At 37.8% G+C, this 24,702-nt stretch overlaps 1 protein-coding gene across 1 annotated transcript; it reads left to right on the top strand.

The window, feature by feature from the left end:
• Positions 1-12,304: 12,304 nt before the first annotated feature.
• Positions 12,305-21,566, top strand: lpl2a (lipoprotein lipase 2 a). Its single transcript, XM_030132943.1, has 10 exons — positions 12,305-12,528; positions 14,483-14,679; positions 14,975-15,154; positions 15,817-15,928; positions 16,032-16,265; positions 18,531-18,773; positions 19,017-19,137; positions 19,382-19,600; positions 19,696-19,803; positions 19,900-21,566. Exons 1-10 carry the CDS (start codon positions 12,429-12,431, stop codon positions 19,925-19,927), a joined length of 1,542 nt encoding a protein of 513 aa, XP_029988803.1. The 5' UTR covers positions 12,305-12,428; the 3' UTR covers positions 19,928-21,566.
• The last annotated feature ends 3,136 nt before the right edge of the window (positions 21,567-24,702 follow it).

Genomic DNA, 24,702 nt, shown 5'->3' with positions numbered 1-24,702 from the left:
AATGATAAACATCATAACTCATATCAGTTGAGAATGATAATCATTACAGTACAAGCTCATTTCTTTCTAGATTAAAAGTGGATTTCGGGTCCTGGGTGAGAGTTGTAAATATGAAAAAAACACAAAGGAATGAAATAGTCGAAAGAAGATTAAACAAAACTTAAAGTGTACCTGTATTGGTCATGTTTCTGACATTAATTGCGCTTTGTGTATTACTTATAAGCAAGAGAGGCGCAAATTCAGTAAAAAATAGTCATAAATGCACCACACTGGACCTTTTCATTATGTGAGTTACACACCGGGGCAGAGCCTATGGGGAGCAGACATTGTCACCCAGAAATGACGGACCATCATTGATTCCAGGTGATTGAGTGCAAGTAAACAAGCAGCAGTCAGTGAGTGAGACTGAGTGGAAAGCACGTGTTCAAGACACAAACTATGGCTATGGTAGTTTTGAGGAAATGGGTGTAAATGGTTACCTATTTGAATTGATACTGTGTCATCTTAGACTGGTGTTTGCTGCACAGGGTCAGTGACCAGTCCATCGCAGCCCAGGTACTCAGACAAAACACTGAGTCTGCGTCATTACCGGTACTGGAACAGCCCATGAAGGAGGAAACATGTTGCTGACCATACCTGACTGACGGAGCAGAGACTTAGTACTCATGCATACTTTTATTTTCTCATACTCATGCAAATTTGACAAGGGGTTATAACACTGGTCTACAAGGAAAATGCTTCCAGAATAAAAGTAATGAAATTTTACCACATGAGAGTCACTGATAAAGAAAAATCAAGTAAAAAATGCTGGTTGGCTGAACTTTCCAAGATACAGCCTTGGGTCAAAATGTGAAATTCAAGAATTAATGAGAGAATGGGTTTGACTCAAAAGGAATATTTGTCTCAGAGCCACAATATCTACTTCAAAACACTGTCTGCACATTAGAATACATTCACTTTACAGGTTCTATTTAGTGGAAGATTTATAAAACTGTTATATAAATGTACATAAACCAATATATATGTGTAATAACACTTAATCATATACCTTGAAAACATCAGCAAACCGGCACTTTTGTAATTTATTTTCCAATTAATCTTATTAAAATACGTAACATTTAGCACATTTAATCTCTGAAGCAAATCCTTTCTAAAAAAAACTGTAGACCAGTGTAATGTAAGTTACCTGTCAGAACTGTTAGTATTGTATGTGATCTTTTGAAATAGCTAGCAATGAAAATTCACTACAAGTACCCTATAACCCTTTAACCCCTGACGTGTCTGAGGTGTTTGTTCTGAATATATGATTTATTTTAAATATTCATACAATTTCAATTGTTTGCTCAATAGTCAAAATTTCAAAATATGCTGATAGAATAGACCTTGTTCTTTCCATAGACATCTGAGCATGCTCAGTGCACTCCCCACCGCCTGTGTATGGGGGCTAAAACACAGAGCAGTGAGTTAGACCAACTTGCTGTAAAAATAGATGGTTTGGGCTTTATTTTAGACCGTTTTTCTTGTAGTTTTTGGTTTTTACTGTTTGCAGTGTTGTAATTGCTTTTTGGAGTTCAACCAGGTGTCAAAAAGCTGAGTCACTGATTTAGAAAAAAAGAGCCCCAAAACAAAAACGACTGGGCCAAAATTCAAATACTTGTTATTGTTCAGTGTGTTCTAGTTCACAGCTCATGTTCAACATCCTAAATCTCTTATTGATGTACATTCTAAGTGCCTTATTGAGTAAAAATCTGTCGAACTTCAATTCCTCTCTTTGTCTTTTTCTGTTATTCCACTGTTTTGACCCTAAAACATACAGTAAAGCAAAAGCACTGAAGAAAAGGAACACAAGCACATACTCACAGCAGCTTTTATGATGCATATTCACAGCAGCACATTTACCTGAAACAATGTCTCAGGGGTTAAAAGCTTAGGAGGTGGAGCAATATAAAAATAATCCAAGCAACGCAAAAGACATACGATGACATAAGACAAAATCACACCTATAGGTTAATTATTGAAATAATGGGAATATTTTGCTTTTTTTGTTTATTTTTGATTTAATGCTTGAAAAATACAGTAAATGTTGAGAAACTCAGTGAAGTCAGATGGATATTTGTGATTTTGAATACTTCCTTCAATGCAGGATAAAACTGTCATTATGCAACAAAAAGTTGCATATGGGACACATAAAAAGTGTGAATGTAGCTTCACTTTTGCATTTTGAATTATTCATGGGTATTGTGAATCAAAGTCAATGTCCTTAACTTAAATTGACAAAGTAAAGAAAAACAGACTGCTGTGAGAAAACGCTGTGATTAATGGTGTGAAAGGTCAAATAAGTCTGCAGTGTTTCAATACATGTGCTTTAACAAACAGACCTTCTAAAATTACATATAATGAAAGCCACACTGAACAGCTGGAGTAAAGCCTGTAAAATATTTATTGTTAATGAATGCATTTTTATTTTCATTCATTTCTTACCACAATACAATGAGCAGTATGTGTCCTATGGTCTGAGAAACATATTGAATCCGTTTTGTACAGCTAAAAGCTTTAACGTCTGTTTTCAATGCATTGTTTGCATACAGTCTTTTCTGCTGTGCTTTGTTAAATATTGTCACTGTTTCACATTCACATGCATTCCTGCCATTTGAGTGTCACTGTCGTTCTGCTGCAAATGATAAAGTCTGGTATCGCTCTTAGATTTATGGTAAAGTCATGCATAATTCTAAACTAACGGCAGTTGGATGACATGATATCCAGTCTGACCACTTTTCAGAAAATGAATTCCCATACATTTGAGCATATTTAAAGGGGTTCTGTGTAGTATTGATTTTCCAAACCCTCAACAGCAGGGGGAAGTCATATATTAGAACATACTTAAGACCAAAAAACCAACAGATGAATTAACACAATGTATCCACAGACTGTACCGCTCACTGAATAAAGTATAAAACTCATTCTTCAAGAAGTTTCTTGGATGAGAGACGAAACATTTTCAAAAGAGCTAAACCAGTTCAGCTGAATCTAGAAGAACTACCTAGAAGAGTAATGACCCGAGCAAATCAGAGCCTACGCAGATGTACAGCTCATTGTTTCCACACATCTGTATTAAAGTATAATCAAGTTTTCTTCTTTTTTTTTATTTTTAATTTTTATTTAACCTTTATTTACCCAGGCAAGCAATTAAGAACAGATTCTTATTTACAAATGCAGCCTGATCAAAGAGCAATGGCTCCTTGAGGGGAAGGGGGTGAGGAGGCTAAAAGTAAAAAGTAAAAACAAGGTTAAACAATTACAAAAACAAATAGTTAATAAATAAATACATTACAACAATGACAGTGAGACATGTAAAAGACAAATACTCAACAGGTGCAACAGTCAACTAAAATTTGTTCCAGGTTTTGCTTAAAAACAGTGAGAAATGTGAGGACAGTGAGTTTGAGGGTGTTTTGTAGAGTATTCCAGTCATTAGCTGCGGTAAATCGGAAGGTGCTGCGACCGAAAACAGTGCAGGCTTTGGGGATAGTGAGTTTGATGAGTTTACTGGACCTAAGATTGAGAGCAGAATGGGAGAGGTGAAGAAGGGAGGAGAGGTAAAGAGGGGTTTTTCTTAGCAAGGTCTTGTAAATGAGCTGGAACCAGTGACGGAGCTGTTTGGTGTGGAGGGAGGTCCGGTCAACTAAGTTATACAGGTCACAGTGGTGAGTGGAAAAAGGAGCGCATGAGGCGAAATGGATGGCAGAATGGTGGAGAGGGTCAAGTCTGCTGAGGGTGGAATGACAAGCCTTCCTCAAACTAAAACTGATAGCTGATAGTTTTTGGCAGTCGCTCCAAATAACACAGCGTCTTATAATCTTCACATCAGCTGATAGTTTACATTATAGCTTTGTTAGCTCTGTTTTTAGACAGAAAACAGCCACAGTAAAACCACTAATCACCTCTGTTTTCGCCAGGGTTTGTGTTGTCAATAGCTGCACTAAAGATCTGTTTGGAATCGTCCAGAATAGGTCAGAAGTCTCACATCTTAGTCTGAGGCCCAATCCCAGTTTTCATTTTCACCCCGACCCCGGCCCTTGGCCCTTGCACTTGACACTGGCCCTTGAAACATAGTTGCAAGGGATAGGGGTTGAAATAGTCCCCTATGAAATTAGACAGCCCTTCAAGACCTGTTACATCATCAGCAGTCATTGATGGTGCTATAAAAAGATGCAACAGCTTTGTTTGTGAAAGAATACATCATGCTGTCAGCAGCTGTAACTGTCTGCGTTGCATGGGCTTTGGTCATATTTTTTACGGCTATCAACTGCAAACCGCAGAAATGCTCGAAAGAGAAGACACATTCGATGTTTTTATGTTTGTCATAAACAAGTGGTCAATAATACATTAAACGGAAAATCAAATGATTAAGTTGTTTACAAAGAAAATATGTACGTTTGTGTGTTTCTTTCATCGCACTGTTGCACTTTTTTTGCTGTGTTTACCTCCATCTTGCCAATGATTCAATCAGAATTATTAGAGATTTCTCATACCCCTCTGTTTGTAGTGTGGTCCTTAAAAACCTCCATTTTGAGGGCCAAACAGCCCTCCCCCTTAGCCCTTCCCCTCCAAATCATCATGAATCAAGACACCCCCATGACATCAAGATGAGGCCAGATAACATTATACACGTACGTGAAGTATTGTTGGCGCAAGGGAAGTTTTGTAAACCAAAACTATATATTTCTTTTTAAAAATTCACCTACAAAACTTATTTTGCTCCTACAAACCCATATTTTTGCTTTTACAAGATGCTTTCTGCGTTTACAAAACTCTTCTGCGGTTTCTTTTCTGCATACACCCCTACCTCCTCATGTGAATGTGCAAAATGGAGGGGTAGGGCAAAGGGAAAGGGTCTGAACTGTGGTTCAACAGGATAATAACATCACATAATGACTTTATACCTACACAAGCCTTATAAACAAACTCAACTGTGTGGAAGAAAACCTCTCATTTCAGCATCACACTTCGTTCTTTTCATTTAGAGCTGTGTCCAGTAGTGAAAACAACAACAATGCTTCTAGCTTTTATCACCTTGTCGCTTTCTTTGCATTTCTCATCCTATCTCATCACTTTCTGATGCTATGATCAAAAGCCTTGTGGTTTTAGTTTTCCTCACCTTGGGAGAATGATCATACCTTTTCCCCATCAGAGTAAATAAATTCACTATGTATCTCTACAATCCAACACACTGATGACTTCAGCATAACTTTTTTTAAACGCTCAAATGATATTTTGTATTTGAAAGTTGAAATATTGCATATAGCTCTTTAAAGGTTTCATGTCTGTAGTGATTAAAAGTTGTGATTAAGAGCTTTGTCACATTAATAACATGAAAAGACAAAGTACAGTATCACCAAAGTGGGTTGTAAACAAAATTAATCCAACAAGCTGCAGAGTCTGGCTGTGGCACAAAGCTTTAGGAAATTAGGAAACCAGCTTATCTAAATATTATTTGCTGCCAGTGGTGCCTCAGCAGTGCGCCTTTAAGTAGGGTTGTTATTAATATGGGAGAGTTGACCTATACCTCACCTTCAACTCTGTGAAAATCCATGCTTCATTCTAGCTTCACTGTTGAAGCCACTTGAAGCTGCTGTTGAACATATAACCCTGTAGGATTATAGCTGCATGTTATCACTAAGCCAGCTTTGTTAAATGTGAAAAACAAATTATGCAATACTGATTCAATTCATTTTAAAGCAGAGGGGAAAAAAGAATACTGTATCTCTGATTCCTTGAGTTTTTGGACTAGTTCCTCTAAATGGGATCCCCCACTGAACTGTAAAAGAAGAGGATAGATATTGAGCAACACTTGGGATGTGCCAAACAGAATAAGTCACTTGTCTGTAACTGTGTTTTGTTTCCAGGTTTGGGAATCAGAGCACATTCATAATAACTACTAACTTGTTTTCTTAGAAAGAAGCATTTGGTACTTTAGTCTGAAAAATAGTTTCTGAAAAGACCATAATATACATCTGTGTTTTCCAAACTTGTTCATGGTCATGACCCAAAATGAGTTGATGATGATGATAAACAGTTTTTACAGGGTGGCCCAATGAAAGTGTAAAATATAGGACCGTTATATTAGAGCTGAATTCATGTTCCTGTTTAATTAGTCGTCTTCCTTTGCTACACTAGGGACAGGTTAAGAAATGTCAAGAATGAACTGAGAAATCTGTTCACAAACATTTCAAAACTGTGTTTACATATCAGAGATGGAAAAAGAGCTTACATTCTTATCTCCAGTAGAATTATAGATACATGTGTATAAACAGACTCTGGAAAAAGTAGAAGCACTGATTCAGCTTCTTTACTGCTGTACAAGGCTGTAAAATGTACTCAAAGTATGAAAGGTTATGAAACTGGCTGTGATCATTTATGTGTTTTTAAGTAACTTTTGTTTTTATGTCAGATTTATTTAGCTAACAAGTGAAATTTTTGAGAGTAAAAGTTAAATGTTGTCAGAAAATAAATACTTAAGTCCAGAAATTCTGCTTAAGCACAGTGATTGTACTTCTGACCTCTGGTACATATGATTTATTATTTCTATATCAGTAATTTATGAATCTAGATTGTGTTTTGTAAGTTTGGGTCCTATGAGGCACCGTATCAAAAAGTTTGGGAACACTTTGTCTTAAATCCAGTGGCTGATCTCTAAATGGAGATAGAAGTTGTTTTTTTAATACTTTATTTACAATTTTTAACTTTACAAAAACTGTACAAAACATGCCATAAGCCCCCCCCCCCCCCCCCCCCCCCTCCAAAAAAACAAAACAAAACAAAACAAAACAAAACAAAACAAAACAAAACAAAACAAAACAAAACAAAACAAAAACACAAACGTAAAGGCTGCCAGACAATTATAAACTACATAAATAGACTTATAGAAATAACATAGTTGCAGCAATAAAAGTAAAGCAAGTACCACATGAAGAGTTGACTCGGGCATTATGGAGGTAGAAGTTGTCTGGGCTCTTTGTCTAGGTCTTGGGTACAAGATGCACAACATTAAAAATGGCAAATACTGTAGGGAAGAGTTGTTGAGAAGTTGTTTTAGTGGTAAATGTGTTTATGAGAACATACATTAATGATTAAAATAATGACATCCCAGCAAAACAAAATGTATAAAGTATTTGTCAAAACTTGACCATGTTAAGGTGTAGTTATAAGGGGATGCTTAGTGATAATGCACTGGTAGAATACAGAGGGAGTAAAGTGTAAAGTAAGCTAATTTTGTCACTGCACATTGTCACTTTTAACCCTTATTTCTGCAAAATGCTTTCAATCAGCCAGACCATATTATCATTTTAATACAAGTGGTACAATGCTTAACATTTTCCAACATTACCCAAACGGTAAGAAACCAAAGAATTAGCAACAGTGGAATCTAAAAACAAATGCATTCATCTTAGTATCTCTGTCAGTTACTGTTGAAAATTTCCTCTTGACTTTGTGTTGGTCTTGAGCAACGACAAAATCCATGATAGCGCCCACAACAACTTGCACTAATATTCTAAAGGACAAAAAGATCTCATTCTTAGATCACTGTGAACAAAACAAACATGTAAAATAACAAAATATGAAAGATTATTGGTCATAAATTCTGTTACATAGACTTTTGTAAACTTTATTTTTTCCAGACTACAGTCATACATCATAGGGAATACTGTGATTTGTTTATGTGGATTTGAGCTGGAGAAACATGCAGTTCCTAGAAATTTGCCTTGGGAAATAAATCTAGGAAAGACCTAAAATTGAAGTCATCTTTTTGCTTTTTCCAAACTCAGCGGAGGGGCTTCTGATTGTCCCTCTTTGTTGGTACACAGCTCTGGAGGTCTGGCACTCTCCCACCCCTCCCTCACCTCCTCTGTAATGTAGAGTCTTTGTCCTGAAAACAAATTTAGTCACTGCTTTTTCAAGGAAAATGGTGTCATGTTCGTGGAAGACCCACAGCAGATTGGGCCAGATGGTCTGTATGCTGAGGGAGCCATGTCTGGTGTTGGACTGTCTGAGTGTTTGTGAGTACAGGAGAGGGAGAGCGTCTACTGCTGCGCTATTTGTAGTACGATGAGACAACTTTATATGTTTAGCAACTTCCGTATTTTTATTAAGAGATTAATGAGGGTTTTAAAAAAAGAGCTACGTGAAGCAGGCTTTATTGAATGAATCTGAATAGGTGTCCTAAAAGTAAAAAACTACCAACACCATTTCCATGCTGTCAAACATGACTCACTGCATGGAAATGGAAGAAACCATTAACAGTATTAGTGCATTTTACTGCACCAATGACCAGAAATGTAAAACTGAGGAGGAAATCTTCACTTTTCTGTAAGATATGGCATCTATCTGTGGCTGTAAACCTAGTATCCCAAAGTTGGTGTCAGGACCAAAAATGGACTGCCTAAAAATGGAGCCTACTTTTGTTGGGTCACCTTGTGCCTGGTAGCAGGTGAAGAGCATAATGGTGGGTAGAACACCACTGATCTATACCTGAAACCCAGTTTGTTCTGCTCGTGTGTAAAAATACTTTGTCCTTTTTCAACAGAATTTCAAACAAAATGTGTTTTAACAGTAACATTTTATTTATTAATCAGAGACACTGGAACACTGGCCATACATGTTTCCTCAAAAGCCACAACTCTTTTAGGTGAGGCCGCTATGTTTAGCTACCGACCAATATTAGCTGGTTTACTATTTGCCTTTTTTTTTTTTTACCCCCCCTCGCCACCTGAAGGGGAGGCAAGGGGTAGTGTTTTTGGTTCGGTTTGTATGTTTGCTAACACTCTAGAGGCAAAACTATTGGTTGAATTCATCCCAAATTCGGCTTATACGTTGCCAGTGACCCAGAACAGATCTGATTACATTTTGGGAAAAGTAGATCAAAGTTCAATTTTTAAACAATTTTTAAAATGGTTTTTTTTCCCCATTTACTTATAATTGGCGAAATTTCACATGTCTGTAGCAGCAAAACTATTGGTTGAATTCATACCAAATTGGGTTTATAGATAACCAGTGACCCAGAATGAATGTGGTTACATTTTGCCAAAAGTAGGTCAAAGTTCAAACATTTTTTAAAATCAGTTTTTTCTTTTTTTTTTTTCTTCTCCCATTTACTTGTAATGGGTGAAATTTTAAATGTCTATAAAAGCATCAATTTGGTTTCAATTTACTTCAAACTTGGCACATATATAGAGGCAATTGATATGCTGACATCAGCATATGCATAGACATGATGACATCAGCTGGATCGATGACAAAATCAGCTACAATACGTGTGAGGGGCGGGGTTTGTTGTGCACGGCACCACTTGTTTAATTCTTAAATTCTTAACCTCTAAAATTAAAGGCGAAATTCATTCATTTTTCAAATGCCAAAACTGATGGAAATTACTTAGAAATCCTATTGACAGGAAGTAGCATTTTTTATGCATTACTAGTGTGGACTGGCCAGTAGCAGCTGGAGTTCTTCATCTTTCTGTTGATGGTGATAGAGTCAGTCCATGCTATATTTTTCTAAGGTCGGGTTATTGACAAACACGGATTTTCACATTAGGTCTTGAGCTGAAAAGGTTTAGAAATCCTTGTCTTAATGTATCATTTATGAGTCTATTCCCATTTAAAGTTTGTGCTGCATTTACATTATAAATTACAACTCTAAGAACTTGTTAAGTATGTTTAAGAAGGATTCAGTTGTGTTTAGTGTTTGGAAAGTCAGCCTTTTGTTTGCATGACTTTATTCCCACTACATGTTTGAATGGTGTGTTGCAGCTAATGTCAGAATGCCTGTAAACTTAACTATTCAATTGACCCAGCAGCTTGCTTGTAACTTTTCACACATCACCTCATCGGACTCCTGCCCAGTTTGTCTTGGCTGCTCTTGCAGGAGTTTGGGCAAGAGAATACGTAGTCTGAAGCCAAACTACTCTTGCCTCAATTTTAGCACATAATTCCCACCTGGCACTGGGCAACATTTTTAAATTTTTTTTTTTTTTTTTACCAAGCTGGAGGGTGAAATATGGAACACAAGAGGGCAAAGGCAGAGTTTTAAAGTAATGGAAATGGAGCCAGTTACATCAGATAAAAGCTGAACTGACTGCAGGACAAATGGTGCTGATACCAGACCAGGTCAAATCTGCCATGAGGACTGGGACATGATTTACATTGCAATTACTGGTATAACTGTATAAGATAGAAAAGATCACAATAATGGGTACCATGACCAGCGTGGACAATACTAGGCCAGGAAAGAGCCACAGGTTAGACAGCTCATCTAAAACATGCACATTGAATGCACAATTTTTGCTTTTACAATTTTTGCTCTTTTCATCCCACGGGCCATATTAGACATATTGGTGGACCGGTTTTGGGCCACGGGTCGCATGTTTGACAACCCTGCTGTATGAACTTTTGATTGACTCCATAAATTGTCTGACTTATTCAAAGTATGAAACTCTTTCATGATGTCATAAATATGGACATCTTTTATGAAATGTAGCTTTCTTGTTCCCTGAGGACATGTTTGTGACATACTTTGTGTTCTTTTCAAATAATGAAATTGCATTCCTTCAACACAGATACTAACTTTGAACCGCCTTTGACACTTTTGACAGAATATAATATTGATTTTTTTATTGACAGTTTTAGAATTTTTTTCCTTTTTTTTTTTTTGAGGTTATCATTCATAGGCCTTATACTGCCATCATGTGAGGTCGGTAATGATACTGTGTAAATGTCACAATATGCCTCATAATGGCTGAATTCTTTCTATTATATCCAAGTTTTCAACAACACAATTTCAATGTTTCTCTTTTTTGTTGTTTACCTGCTATCTGATATTATGAGATGAGAAATATCATGGGATGGAAACACTTAAATACAACACAGTAGCCTTAAACTTGTACAGCAGTTAAATGCAACATTCACATTAATCCAGCAGTAAAACAAAGCCAATATCATCATATATACAACAACCATATAAAAACAAACTGCACAGTGACTTGATAATACTTACTTAGTCTTTGAAATGTAGAAAATGTAACTTGTGGTGGAGTATTTACACAGTGTGCTGTTAGTCCCTTTACTTCATCTGAAGACTTAGAATACCACTGCTGTGTGTGTTAACCCTTGTTTGATGTTTGGGTCTGTGGGACCCATTTTCATTTTTTATTAAGAGAAAAATGATGAATAATTATTTTTTAATGATTTTTTCCCCCTCTCATATCTTGATTATATAACATTTTATTAAAAAAACAAACTAAAAATGCGTAGCACTTTAATTCACAAATGTGATCTTGCAAAGGCAAATATTAAACATATATGCTTTTTATATTGCTTGTAATTGGGATGAAGTAAACATCTTGGGAGTATTTTAACATAAAATTGTTTGATTATGTTGAATTAAAAACCTACAAATGCCAGACCCATGAACACTGGCTGAATAACAAAAATCTGAACACCACATAAGGTTTAAGTGTTCAGTTCAGGACCTGGAATCTGTAGTTGGCCACTTTAAAATGATAATAATGGGGAAAAAAAGAGAAATCACATCTGAGCATCAAATCATCATATTCATAAGTCTGAATTTAGCACTAAGGCTGGCTGTGTGAACATAGCCAAAGTGTCCTTAAGCGATCCCTTTGGACAGAGCACCAGCTGCCAACGTCCGGAAGCGTCAGGAAAAGCCAGCAGCCCTATGTGACTGGTGGTACAGCAGTAGTGTGTAGGCTGCAGCATGAACAGTCCAGCAACCCCTCCCTGAAAGCATACACACCCTGGTCCTCTAGTGTGTCAAAAGGTAGCTGATGGTAGAGAAAGCAACAGAATCAGAAAAACCAAATATAATGCAGTGACTTGATAAATTGTACATTCTTTGTTGATCTGATTCTGACCACACTGGCATCTGTGCAGGAGATATAAAATGCATTATATCTTCATGCATGTAACTGGCCCTTATAGGCAAAGGAGCAATAAACGTACAGTAAAGACGTCACTTTTCTTGGTATGGTGATATATCTGTAGCTCTAACTGTTCCCAAGTTTGCAGAAATAAACCTTATTAAACTTAAAAACATTAGAAATTGCACTGTTCTGACTTTTATGATTAGAAAGGTATTGCCAACCAGTGTTGTTAAAGGTGTCCATAAAGTAGTCTAATGATTTACTTTACACAGATTTTTCCATTCCCCGCCCGGGGGTCTGCAGCCAATGGCTTGTCAGAGGTGCTATTTAAGAAGCGGCCAGTTCAAGGTGGCTCACATGTCAGCGCTCCGCACGCGCAACAGGACGCACCGGATTATTCTAGTGGAGGACAAACTTCCACTTCTGCTGCGGTGTCTGAACGATCTGGAACCACCGAAGGACCTGTCTACTAAAGGAATAGTCTGTGAAAGACATGAAAGCGTGGAGAGTTCGGTTTCTTTACTTTGTGGTCTTGAGTGCATGTGTGCAGTATGTGACGTCCCTGGAAGAGGAGCTCTCCGATTCTATATTTGGTGAGTTGCCAGTTCAACCTGATCCACATTAGCTCACACATTTACTCACACACACACACACACACACACACACACACACACACACACACACACACACACACACACACACACACACACACTGCTGGCACACTTTTCTGGGGGATTACCAAGTTTTGGACGTTTACACTGGTGCAGGTTTTCGCCATTCAAAGTGTCGTGTGAGAAAATGCGTCTTTTTACGCGCGGTGCGCATCCCAGATGCGCAGCCTCTGCACTGACAGCTACTTTAACTGCATGGATGTCAGATTTAGGTGAAACACGGGTCTTTGAGGGTTTGGTTTTTCTGGCTTAAACCCAAATTCCACCTTTTCCATGAACGGATGACAGGATGAAAACACGGGCTTATCACTAAACACTAACCGGCTGTGGTCGTGTCTGGTTTACACATGCATTATCTGTGTGGAACCATGAGAAGTCATGGTTTGAATTTGGTCCATAATAGATTCCTCCTCCAGTGTACTCCTGGTAAATGTCTGTGGTTCCTGTATCCAAAGCCCCAACCCCCACTCCTAACCCGGACCAACCCCCAGTTGAGTCAGCTGACTGTGTCAGGACTGGAGCTCTGAAACGGGGTAGATTATCGTCAGTGAGGTGGCAGGAACAAAGCTGGAAGATCTATGGGTGGTTTCTATGGAGCCCAGTCTGACCAAGTGAACCCCCATGACCCTTCAGGACTGATGGTGTCTAAGGTGGAAGCTCATTTACTGAGGGGCCCCAAAGGGGCCACAGCTTATTGCAGGCAGTCATTCACTGAGTTACTCAGGCATCTCAGGACCCCCCACCCAGGGACCATACAACCACATTTACACCCATGAAAGAAACACCACTAGACAGACGAGGTTTCTTTATTCATGTTTAACTTCCTGTTTTGGTTTTTCTCTTTTTTAGTGTTAGATTTGATCATTTAACTGCAGATGTCCTGTAACCTGTTTGGTCTTTGCATTAGTGTATCATCACACAAACATGAGGACTATTGTGGAACTATTTGCTTTTCACTCTCAGTCTTCTTTATTGTCCATTTTGTTGCTGGCTCCAGTGTGAAGGCACATGTCATCCACTAGCTACACTCTAAAACTGATTTGGGGTCAGTTATCTCAGTAATTCAGTTCTAGGTCAATTTTTATAAACCCAGGAATGGGCTGTTATAAACCAACATGTCAGGTTATGTTTTCTATCAATAAAAGTGCTGAATTTCCTTATCTTTGGTGTTTTAATGCCATATTGGACATGAAACCACTAGTTTAGTTAAAAATGACTGTGATTATAGGTAAGTAAGGTAGCTTTCCAACTTAAAATTTACAGAACCAGTTAAATATTGTAGGCACACATTATCATGTGTAATTGTGTAATGTAAACCCAAGGTAACATTACACAACTTATACACAATATATTATAGATGGTTGATGATAATAGTCAACAGGCTAATGTTAGCTAATGTGAGCTAGCTTGTGTGGTCTGAACAAAGAAAAAATAATTTCCCAGGTTAAATTAAGTTGGCAAAATGCTATGGTTATACTGTGTTACTGTTTATAAATGAAGTTTAAGTAAGGTTTAAGTTGAAGTTTCTGTTGAAATGTGAAGAACAAACCCTGGTTTCAGGTCACATCTTCAACCCAAAGCACTGGAATGAATTCTAACTTAATGTTAGTTAAACATAACCATCACCCACAAGCCTCAAACTAGTATTAGGGTTATTAACACAACTCATTATTTTTATGCATATGTTTGGGTGTGTTAATACCCCTTAAGTAAAAATCACTGAACAGCAGAAGTTCTTTTTGCAGCAAATGCATATTAATAGCAGAAGTTTGCTGCTTTACTATATATGTTAAACTTGTCCTTTAAAGTAAATACAGAACATTTAATAATATGACACAAAGATGTTCTTAAACATGCAGACCTTCTTCTCTGTCAGGTAACTTTCTGGACCCTGTGAAAGACTTGTTTGACCATAAAGAGGACAATAATGGAACCGTTGCCAAATTCTCACTCCGTAAACCCGCTCATCCTGACGACGACCTGTGCTACATCGTTCCTGGAAAACCTGAATCTTTAGCACTTTGCACCTTTAACAGCACCTCCAAAACTTTCTTAGTCATCCATGGCTGGACGGTAAGTGGAAATACCTGAGCCTGTGGTGACTTGTCTGTGTCATCAATATCACAAGGGCTTTGTTTACTCTTTGGTTACTCTTTAGATTAGAAACCCCTGTGACTGGTGGGATTTTATTATTTGTGCAAAATCTGGTGCCATTGAGTCTCACCAGATAGAATTAGCTGACAAGCAAGAACTTGTAGGAAACCATGGAAACATTAACTGGAGTTAATTTATAATATGGCCATTAAACAAGCTCAAATGACTACAAGTATTTTAATTTATCTTTTAATATTACTGTCATTTCCAACAGCTCAGTGGAATGTTTGAAAGCTGGGTATCTAAACTGGTATCAGCACTTTATGAGAGAGAGCAGACGGCCAACGTCATAGTGGTGGACTGGCTCAACTCGGCCCAGAACCACTATGTGGTGGCAGCTCAGAAAACCAAAGCAGTGGGACAGGAGATTGCTCGCTTTATCGACTGGATTGAGGTCAGTGAGAGGAAAATTTTACACATTGTTGTATAGTAACGAAGTAATAATACTTCACTACTTTACTCAAGTACGTTTTGGGAGAATTTGAACTCAATTGCGTACTTCTACTCTGATATATTTTTAATGCACAGTATTGTTACTCGTTACAAAAAATAAACTTGAAGAAATTTGGTGTTTTCACCACTGAGATTACCGATGACTGCAACAAAGTCGGGAAGATGATTGTGTAATGAACAAGTGCAAACGATGGTCCACACTCAACCTGCCGGTGATCTGTTGATATGAGCAACAGTGTAATTTTCACAAGTCTGCTTGTTTGGTTGGTATTAACATTTACTTGTACTTTTGCTTTCTTTGCTTGAGCACATTTAATTGTAGATTACTTGATATATTTAAGTACATTAAATACTTGATACTTAAAGACTTTCACTTGAGTGGCATTTAAGTTGGTGACTTGAACTTCTACCAAATTAATTTTTTGGTAGGGTACTTGTACTTCTACTCAAGTATGACTTTCCAGTACTTTATACAACACTGATTTTACATAAGAAGCATATCAAACTAAATAAAAAGAATGAATGAGTGATTGAATATTTGGCTATATTTAGTTTTTTGCTGGGGAACATTAGTCATTCTTTTCATTCAATGCAATTTTGTAGGAAACCACCAACATTCCTCTTGAAAACATCCATCTGATTGGCTACAGCCTTGGCGCTCATGTGGCAGGATTTGCTGGCAGCCATGCAACCAATAAAGTTGGACGAATTACTGGTAAAATAGAATACAGCATTTTATTCTACATTGTAAAGATTCTGTGTGAGGAGGTTTGGATCAGGTTTGTTTCTTAACTGCTCTTTGTGGTCTCTCTCTGCAGGTCTGGACCCGGCTGGTCCTGACTTTGAGGGTGAGCATGCACATAGGCGCCTCTCGCCAGACGATGCTCACTTTGTAGACGTCCTCCATACCTTTACACGGGGCTCTTTGGGTCTGAGCATCGGGATCCAGCAGCCTGTGGGCCATGTAGATATTTACCCAAACGGTGGCAGATTTCAGCCGGGCTGTAACCTCAGAGGAGCCCTGGAGAAGATCGCTAACTTTGGAATATTTGGTAAGAACAGTTTGGCTTAAAAGTTTATGTTGTTTTCTGCAGTCAGATGTATGTTTCTCTAAAGCCAGAAGTCTTTTATTAATTTTTTATGTAATATCATGAGTGCATTGTGACATTTGCCACTTCATACAACCTAACATATGTTCATTTAGTTATTTCTCTTAATTGAAACTCATGCTATTGTGTGGAAATGCGATCAAAAATGTTGTCATGATTAAAATCCTTATCAGTCAGTATCAATACTTATCATGATAAATGTGAAGTCATTTATTTATTAAAGCGTAAAGGCTGGTTTTTGGTCCTGATTGAAAGTTAAAGAAACTAGATGGTTATTTGTCCTCTTGAATTATATGTATAGGATGTAAGATGAGATGCAGCAAGACAAAAATGACCTAAAAGAGACAATGTGCCAAAGGAGATGTAACAGATGTAAAAGTATGTAAAAGATGAAAATGACACACAAAACACAACATGTAACGTAAGTAAGTCAGTTTTATTTGTATAGCATTTTTCACAGATAAAATCACAAAGTGCTTTACAGTTGAGAATAAAATGTCATACGTACACCAAGATAAAAACAAAACAATAGCACAGAGAAACAGACAATAACACAAGCCCAAAAAGAAAAGACAAAACATAAACCCGGGCTAAACGCCTGCCTGAAAAGATAAGTTTTAAGCTCCTTCTTAAAGAAGTCAATGGGCTCTATGCTCTGTAGAGATAGAGGTAGTGCATTATAAAGGTGTAGAGAACTGGCTTGGAAACAGCGCTCTCCTCTAGTTCTAAATTGGGTGCGGGGAACCATTACCTCTGGTTTGATGACCTTAATGAGTCGAGGGAGAATAGGCTCTCAGGAGCTCTACTATGTACAAAAGGGCTTGATCATGAAGGGCTCTAAAGGTAAGGACTAAAATCTTAAACTGAATTCTAAAACTGACTGGTAACCAATGGAGGGAATATTAAACCAGGGTAATGTGGTCCATTTGTTTGGTTCCCGTTAAAAGCCTTGCTGCTGCATTTTGCATAGACTGTAGGCGATCAACAGCTTTTTTTGTTAAAACACATTAAAAGAGTGTTGCAATAATCAATGGAGGAAGAAAGAAAAGCATGTATGATTATCTCCATTTCAGTTTTTGAAATCATAGACCTCAGTTTTGAAACAATGTGTGAGAGGACTGAGACACACTTGTAGCCTCTGGTGTAGCGTAGGTTTTCTTTAATTGGATTTAACGTCACTAAAGCAAGGAGAGTTCTCATTAAACAAAATTATGTTATTACCTCCACCAAGGAAGGGTGGAGGTTATGTTTTCATCAGGGTTTGTCTGTCTGTTTGTTTGTCTGTTAGCAACATAACTCAAAAAGTTATGGATGGATCTTCAGGAAATTTTCAGGAAATGTTGATACTGGCACAAGGAACAAATGATTAAATTTTGGTGGTGATGGGGGGGGCAACTGATCTGCCTTGGTGCAGGTCTGCGCTCTCCGAGTGCTTTCTAGTTTGTGATATGAAGCTAGTCTGTGGACTCAACAAACAGTGGAGTATTACATAAATCAAAGTAGAACAATTTGAATGATAAAATATTTCTTCTACATCAAAATTTAATTAAGTACATTTTATTTATGGAGCACTTTTCATAGACAGAGTCACAAAGTGTTTTCCAGTGCAAAATACAATTAAAATACCATTTAAAAATACAATAAAATGCAATTAAAATGCAATAAATACATAAAGTGCAACCGGTGTAATTTACCTAAACGTTTAAGCTGAGAGTATGAAGTAAACCTTAAAGACAGGTTATTCTATTACCCAGCTCTACTCACTACATCCTACTGTAATGTCTATTTTCTGGGCCCACAAGAGTTTAATACTGGGCCTCATGTACTGTCCTCTTCCATGATAAGCAGATAACGCTGCACATACTCAACAGCCATCAATGAATTGTTTTGTGTAAAGCATTTATAAGGTTCATATTCATAAGACTGTAGCTGCTTGTGAATATCCTGTCTTAGCTGTGAACGTTGTAACTGTCAGCTGGACAATGATTCTATTCATACCAGCAGAAAATAAACAGAGGGGCCTCCTCACATAGCTATAATGTCAAATACAAGCCATCTTTTCACATGAATAGGTTTGATATTTTATCAGCACTGTAGTCTGCAAAAGAATGGAAACATATCAAAATGATTTAACAGTAGATTGGTGTTGCATTTGTCCATTTGTGAGTGACTTTATATAGTAAATACTAGTGTCTCCTTCCTCCTCAGCCATTACAGATGCAGTGAAATGTGAACATGAGCGCTCCATCCACCTGTTCATAGACTCCCTGCTAAATGAAAAGGATGCAGCCAAGGCTTATCGATGTGGCAGCAATGATGCGTTTGACCGCGGCATGTGCCTCAGCTGCCGCAAAAGCCGCTGCAACACGGTCGGCTATGACATCAGCAAGGTCCGCAGGGCACGCAACGTTCAGATGTACACCAAGACCAGAGCCATCATGCCTTTCAGAGGTCAGTGGATGCTGTCAACACAGAGGTGTTGTTGAGCAAACTGCCACACAGTCACACACACAAACTGCTGTCACATGAAACGTGTTTTCACTTCAACAAGGGCTTAGTTGAGTTTGTGCAGTAATGCTGCAAAAACATGGTTCAATCTGCAAAAATGTGCAATGTCACTTTACTGGTTGTCACAGTAGCTTAGATGCATGTTTAAATGTGTTGATGGAGATTATTTTCTATTTTCCTCTCCAGTTTACCACTATCAGCTGAAGATTCACTTCTCCAGTAAGGTGAACCAGTCAGAGATGGAGCCTTCACTCACTGTCTCACTTTATGGAACCAACGGAGAGGCTGAAAACCTGGAGCTTAAACTGTGAGTAGGCCCTTATGAAAGACAAACAATACAGAATGACTTGCACTTCACAAGTTGTATGTATTGAGTAACAGCTAAACAGTAGCCTGAGTAAACAGCAGTGATGTAAGGTACTTGGAATAAAGTTTTGTCCTTGTTATGTGTGGTTATATGAGGGTTTATGGTGCCACATTTACAAGCCGTAGCTTAATAAAACATGTAACTGGCGAACAGTGAAATACTTACACTTTGCTCTGTTTGGCAGGAAGGAGAAAATAGCAACAAATAAGACACATTCATTCCTGCTGGTGACAGAGAAAGACATTGGAGATCTGTTGATGTTGAAGTTTAAGTGGGAGCAGACAAACGGTTGGTCAGCTGCCAACATGTTGAAGATGGTATCTTCTTGGTGGTCTGGGGACCAGGAGGGCAGCGGCATGGAGGTTCACAAAATTCGAATCCGGGCTGGGGAGTCCCAGCAAAAGTAAGTCATGTTAAAGTGGGAAAACTAAAGATTGCTGGTTTTCTGTTTCTGCACCATAATTACAATACAGATCAACTGTACTTTTTTTCTTTCAGGGTGGTCTTCTGTTTAAAAGACCCAGAAACAAAGGACTTAACACAGGAGGTCACATTTGTCAAATGTAAGGATGCTTGGAGGACGACCCCAAAAAGAACTCCAAAAAGGTGAGATACAGTAACTACTGAAACAACCTGATCAATGTGGACGTTAATACTGTCAAAGCTTTGAAGTTAAAGTTGTACATTTTCTTCTGTATTTAGAATAAACCTGGACAACCAGAGATCCTGAAGAAGCCTGTGTGCAAGCCTTTGACCTATTTCAGCACTTAGTAAATAATTTATACACATGTAACTTATTTTATTTCTCAAATTATACAAAAACCGTACTGCCTTGTACAATACAGTAGTAAGTCTGTTCTATTTAAAACAAACACATAGGTGAATACTGTATCATATTTTTGTATAAAAGTGTTTTATAATATGTTACTAAAAGTTCCTTTGTACTAAAAGTAAATAACATCGTCATTGAGGTCTTTGTCGATGGCCGGATGTAGTGTCATAATTCTGGAGGTGCTATTGTTCTATTGTGTAAAATACCTCGAGTTAAATGTTCAGTGTGTGATATTCAGTGATATCTAGTGGTGAATGTAACTCACTGATCACCTTCTCATCCTCACCTACAGTGGACACGAAAAAGCATTGAAGTTTATTTAGTTGAGAGGATATGAACTCTGGTCCAGACTCAAACATAGTGGGTGACCATAATGCACCTTAACTCTGGATGCCGCCCACGATTAAACTGAAAAATGAAGAATTTCTCCCTATTCTCTCTAAACAGCATAATGCTTGTTCTGTGTGATTATGCACTAAAATATTAGTGTTATATTCCATTTCTGCAGTTATATCCTCTTAATATTGTACACACTGGACTATTAATTTTCATATTTACGGAAACCACTGTGAAAAAAGGTTTTGTGTTGTCCATGGATTTCTGCAGACTGTTGCTACTTCTCAAAGAGAAAATGAACCTGACTTTAAGGTGATTTTTTTAAGGTGTTTTATGCAATAGGGTACAATTCATGATGTGTGTATGATATAACTAATGCATAACCTAACAGAGCATTCACCACTGTGGCTCTCAGCACTATATGTGACTGTGGGACATAAATCAGTGTGCCTTACAGTAAACAGTCACCAGACGTAAGCTGTTGCAAGTTAAACTTGTCTTGATGAAGCTCTTTGTTCCAGTTTATTTGACTTGAATGTTCTATTTTTTCAAACTGTTATACAGACTTTTATACTGATTAGCTCTAAGATGCATATTTTTCAAGAAACTTTTTACTGAACCATCTAAAAGTGCAAAAGGTGTCTGGGTAAGGAGCTCAGTGAAACATTTACAAAATGTCCCACAGTTTGTCTGCAGTGGTTCTACGAATGTGACTAAATGTGATACTGACTGTGAGGTTGAAACTACATTTGACATAAATATGGACAACGTCCTGTCTTGTCTATGATCAGATTTGTGTGGCTCCAATTACTTTGTTACATATGACTTCTCTAACGTAACTAGTGCTCTTCTGTTTCTAATTACATTTCCAGTTCTTGGTTCTTTTAGAGATCGGTACTGTAATCATTGTGACTTCATTTCCACCATCTTTGGACAGTGGGAATCTTTTACTTTTGCACTGAAAACAGACAAAGACATTGCTAAAGCAGGTTACATGTACAGTACTTTGGCTGTAAATACCATAATGCACATAGATTTTCTAGTATGGTACACTAATAGTAGCTCTACATTTATTACCTTTGGATAAATGTAATCTGTAAATCATGTATTTCTTATGATCCTTTGTATATATTTGTAAATAATGCAACTGTATTGTGTAAATTCTTGAATAAATAAACCAAATCTGCCATCTGAGAGGTCACCCTGAGTTTTATTTTAGCTCCATGTAACAGTTTGAAATAATGATAAACCTCACTTCATGCAATCGTTGAATGTTCCCTTTTTTATCACTTTGTTTTAACAATCCAAGGTTGTGCATGTTCCTATTTTCTTCCTTTTCCATTTATTATTGAAGCAAAATATATTTGATCCAAATCATTTCAACAATTCAAGCTCTTCCACATCTGTTTTTGATATAAAAGTGCTAGAAATTGTTAAATCACCCAAACTAAGCTCTGTGACTTCATAACATTCTTGTAGCTTTGACGTCTTAATCGTTTGCTTACTTTGTCAAGGTGACCTAAAAGACTGAATCAGGAGGTGATATGTCAAATGCAAGTAGAGATGGAAGAAGTAGTCAGATGTTTTCCTCCAGCAAAGACCATAATGTGAAAATACTCCACATTAAAGTTCTGCACTCAAAACCTTACTCAATAAATGCATCAAAGAATGATCAGCACAGAGTACTGAAAGCATGAAAAGTCAAATTTATGTGCAGTACACTGTGTCCTAGCAGTGATTAACTGTTACGAATGATGCATTTGGATTCATTTTACTGCTGCAGTCACTGGCAGTTTGTACATATGTAAGGCTGAGGTCATTTTGATTGTATATACTGTTGGATGGTCAAACATACATCTGGTGTTGTGAAACAGTTTTAGCTCAAAACCCTGAAAAGAAATCTGGTGACTCTCCAGGACCATGAAAATGTATTTAAATATCCTTGACTTCCACATTTATTTATTTATTTATTTTTACAGATTTCTCCACTATCAGGACAATGTTGAACTATAAAAGCTGCCCCCCCCATCACGACCAAAATTTAATCATTTGTTCCTTGTGGCAGTATCAACATTTCCTGAAAATTTAATGAAAATCCATCCATCAGTTTTTGAGTTATCTTGTTAACAGACAAACAAACAAACAAACAAACAAACAGACTAACCCCGATGAAAACATAACCTCCTTAGCAGGGGTAATAAATGCATGTTACTGCCTAAACCAAAAGGAATGGGATGAAATGTAACCTGGGAACATATCTCCCAACAATCACATCTAACACTAACAAATAAGAAAGCTAACTCTTACATACATGTATTTGTGGATGTGTGCAGAGCTAAGGCAGTGAAAATGACACATTGTTATGCAATTCATGCAACAGACTGATTGCCCTGACATCACACATTATGAAGACCCTGGAGCAGGTGCTTCTGCATCTATTGAGACCCCATTTCAAACATGCACTGGACCCCCTGCTGTTTCCACACAAAGAACAGAGTGGAGTGGATGATGCTGTTCTCTACATACGGCACCAAGCCTGCTCTCATTTGGATAAGTCTGGTGATTATGTGACGATTATGTTCTATTATTTTTCAAGGGCGTTGAACACAATCAAACCCTTCATGCTCAGAGACCAGCTCCACAGGATAGAGGTGGATCCTTCCTTTATTTTTTGGATCTTATACAACTTGACAAGAGGGCCACAATTTTTCAGGACCTGTATTTCTGGGATAGTAATGAGCAGAACTTGAGTTCCACAGGGGACTGTCTTGGCTCCCTTCCTGTTCACACTGTACACAATGGACTGTAAGTCCTGACACATCTACAAATACTCACAAAAATTGCCTCCAATGTTTAGACTTTCTGGATTTCAGAAAGTCTAAACAAGTCTATACCCGGTTAGTATATGTAGGGGGGACACTGAGGTGGTGCCGTTGAGGTGGATCAAGGTGGACAGGTCCTAGAATGACTAGAAGCACTCAGAGAGTGCAGACCTCCACCAAGGCAGATCAGTGCCCCCCCGATCACCACCAAAATGTAATCATTTGTTCCTTGTGCCAGTATCAACATTTCCTGAAATTTTCATCCAAATCCATCCATAACTTTTTGAGCTATCTTGCACACAGACAGACAGACAGACAGACAGACAGACCAGTGTCGACAAAAACATAACCTCCTTGGCAAAGGTAAAGATGGACTCTATTGAAACAGAGTCCTGTTTTTTCCCTTTAACATCTACACAATGCTGCATGTTTTACCAGTCGATGGTCACCATCCCAGCAGAGTCCTCTGATCGTTCTCCTGACTTACGAGTCCTCACTGACCTGTCCCTGTTCAAGTCCAGGTTAAAGACACACCTACTTAGACTGGCTTTTAACCCTTAGCATTGAGACACTATTAGGTTTTAATCAGTGGTCTTTTATCACTGTGTGTTGTGTCTTATTGTTTTGTGCATATTTATGGTATTTGATTAAACTGTGCTATCTTATAATTTAATTGTGCTTTTAGATGTGAAGCACTTTGGTCTTCGTTGGTCTTGTTGTTGTAAAGTGCTATATAAATAAACTTTGATTGATTGATTGATTGATTGATTGATTGATTGATTGATGGTGAGTGAGGCTGGGTTCACTGGAGACTGTGGTCGAGTAATGAACACTGAGTAAAATGGAGGACAGCCTGGACGGTCTGGATCAGCCTCTTCACAGCATTCTGACCAGTCAGAGAACAGAAGACCCTTCCTCTTCAGTACCATTAGACTGAAAAATAAATACCTTAGTCTGGTGACTGGGTAGACTGATCATTACTTTAACTTTTTAATTTTTTTAAAAACCTTAATTACCTGTGCCAACTGTAACGGTGGAGGTTATGTTTTCATTGGGGTTTGTCTGTCTGTCTGTTAGCAAGGTAACTCAAAAAGTTATGGACGGATTTTCATGAAGTTTTCAGGAAAGGTTGACACTGGCACAAGGAACAAATGATTACATTTTGGTGGTGATGGGGGGTGATCTGCCTTGGCAGAGGTCTGGGCTCTCCGAGTGCTTTTCTACTTGGCTTTATTTTATTGTCTTAGGCTAATGGAAAAGCAATTTTCCCCTTGTAGAAAAGTAAAGTTGATCTGTATGTTTATCTCTATTATACTCTACTAATTGGTGACCTGACAAAAAAAGCCTGCAACCCATTTTGGTTCCAATCCTTAAGTTTGAGAAAGGCAGATTTACAGCAACGCATCGAGCTATATAAGCTCCTCATAGTTTTATAGTACTGCTGTCCTGTGGGAACCATGTATGGTCAAATAAGTGCAGAAAAACCAGTCTGTTTTCAGTTTTGTGACAATGCAT

This window comes from Sphaeramia orbicularis, chromosome 4, assembly GCF_902148855.1.
Source record: "Sphaeramia orbicularis chromosome 4, fSphaOr1.1, whole genome shotgun sequence".
Lineage (NCBI taxonomy): Eukaryota > Metazoa > Chordata > Actinopteri > Kurtiformes > Apogonidae > Sphaeramia > Sphaeramia orbicularis.
This window is presented reverse-complemented; position numbering and strand designations above follow the sequence as displayed.

Excerpts from the sequence above, each read along its gene's own strand:
- lpl2a (XM_030132943.1), top strand. The coding sequence starts at position 12,429 with ATGAAAGCGTGGAGAGTTCGGTTTCTTTACTTTGTGGTCTTGAGTGCA. Across the intron at positions 18,774-19,016 it reads AGCCATCATGCCTTTCAGAG|TTTACCACTATCAGCTGAAG; the intron begins GTCAGTGGATGC and ends TTTCCTCTCCAG. Across the intron at positions 19,138-19,381 it reads GAAAACCTGGAGCTTAAACT|GAAGGAGAAAATAGCAACAA; the intron begins GTGAGTAGGCCC and ends TCTGTTTGGCAG.